This window comes from Cebus imitator, unplaced genomic scaffold (assembly GCF_001604975.1).
Source record: "Cebus imitator isolate Cc_AM_T3 unplaced genomic scaffold, Cebus_imitator-1.0 Scaffold56, whole genome shotgun sequence".
In the NCBI taxonomy this organism is placed as follows: Eukaryota; Metazoa; Chordata; class Mammalia; order Primates; family Cebidae; genus Cebus; species Cebus imitator.
The window spans coordinates 649,899-651,206 of record NW_016107371.1 but is presented as its reverse complement, the minus strand read 5'-3'; the positions used below and the strand labels follow the sequence as shown (position 1 = coordinate 651,206).

At 49.0% G+C, this 1,308-nt stretch overlaps 1 protein-coding gene across 1 annotated transcript; it reads right to left on the bottom strand.

Annotated features, from left to right (window-relative positions):
- Positions 1-16: 16 nt before the first annotated feature.
- On the bottom strand, positions 17-1,308 carry LOC108304643 (NAD-dependent protein deacylase sirtuin-5, mitochondrial-like). The gene has a single exon (XM_017528896.2). It carries the CDS (start codon positions 1,242-1,244, stop codon positions 312-314), a length of 933 nt encoding a protein of 310 aa, XP_017384385.1. The 5' UTR covers positions 1,245-1,308; the 3' UTR covers positions 17-311.

Below are 1,308 nucleotides of genomic sequence, written 5' to 3'. Positions count from 1 at the left end.
TTTTTTTGTATTTTTTAAGACAATCTAATTTACTAAATTTTTCCCTCTCAATAATCAACCACACACATCAAAGATATCTTACTTTTCAGTTCAAACCAAATAATATGCATTAACTTTACAGTCCTGTAACTTCTGAATGTGGGTGCTCTTGCTACTTCCAAACCCCCATCACTTATCAACAGGTTGGATTCCAGCTAGGGAATAAGAGGGTACTTTTAGATTGTTCAATATTCAGCTCACCAGCCATAAGACCATTTCTTCTCTGCGTGTGGCCTGGTTCTTAGATATAATTGCCTTCTTCCCCAGGACCCTTAAGAAATAGTTTCATTTTCATGAGGGGCAAGGGCTTCAGGAAGAGTCGTTCCACAGGGTCCCTGGAAATGAAACCTGAATCTGTTCGTAGCTGGGGTGGTCTCCATGTTAAATTCAGCCACTGGCACGCCCCTCACAGCCACCTGGGGGTCAAGCATGGCTGCTGGGTACACCACAGAGGAGGTGCCCACCACTAGACATAAATCACAGTGAGCAAGCTCTCTGTCAACCTCCTCCAGAATGGCAGGATCCAGGTTTTCTCCAAACCACACCATGTGAGGTCGCAGCAAGCCCCTGCAGCCTGCCTTTTCACACCGGGGAAGTTTCTCAACTGGGATGCTGGCATTTTGAGTTCCAGGTTCTGGAGCACCTCTTCCTGATAAAGCTGGACAAATTGGACTTCTGTAATTCTCAGCTACAACTCCACAAGAGGTACATCGAGTTTTAAATAAGCTACCATGGATCTCCAGAAGGTTTTTGGTGCCAGCCTTGTGGTGCAGTTCATCGATGTTCTGGGTGATGATCACGACTTGCCGGCCCTGCTTGCCCAGCCGGGCCTCGCACTCAGCTATAGCACGGTGCCTGGCGTTGGGCTCCTTGCTCACCATGACCTCCCACCGGTAGAGGTAGAACTCCCACTCCCGGGACGGGTTGTGGGCAAAGGCCAGGGGAGTCGCCAGGTCCTTGGCTTGCCATTTTCTCCGATAACTTCCAGCTCCTCTGAAAGTCGGAACGCCACTTTCTGCACTAACACCGGCCCCTGAGATGATGACTATGTGCTTTGATTTTGCAAAACACTTCCGAAAATCTGCCATACTTGAACTTGGCTGAGCCAATTTCAGGCAAATCCAGTTTCGTGTGGAGGCTGAAGGCTGAAGGCCACAATACAGCTGGGAAATCAACCGACTTGGGACAATCTGGAGAGGTCGCATCAGGGTTTGTTTGTAGTTCTAATGCTTGAGGTAGGCTGGGGCAACCAGCACACCCGAAGACCGT

What these genes read in the sequence shown, in the direction of transcription:
- LOC108304643 (XM_017528896.2), bottom strand. Translation starts at nt 1,244, where the DNA reads ATGCGACCTCTCCAGATTGTCCCAAGTCGGTTGATTTCCCAGCTGTAT.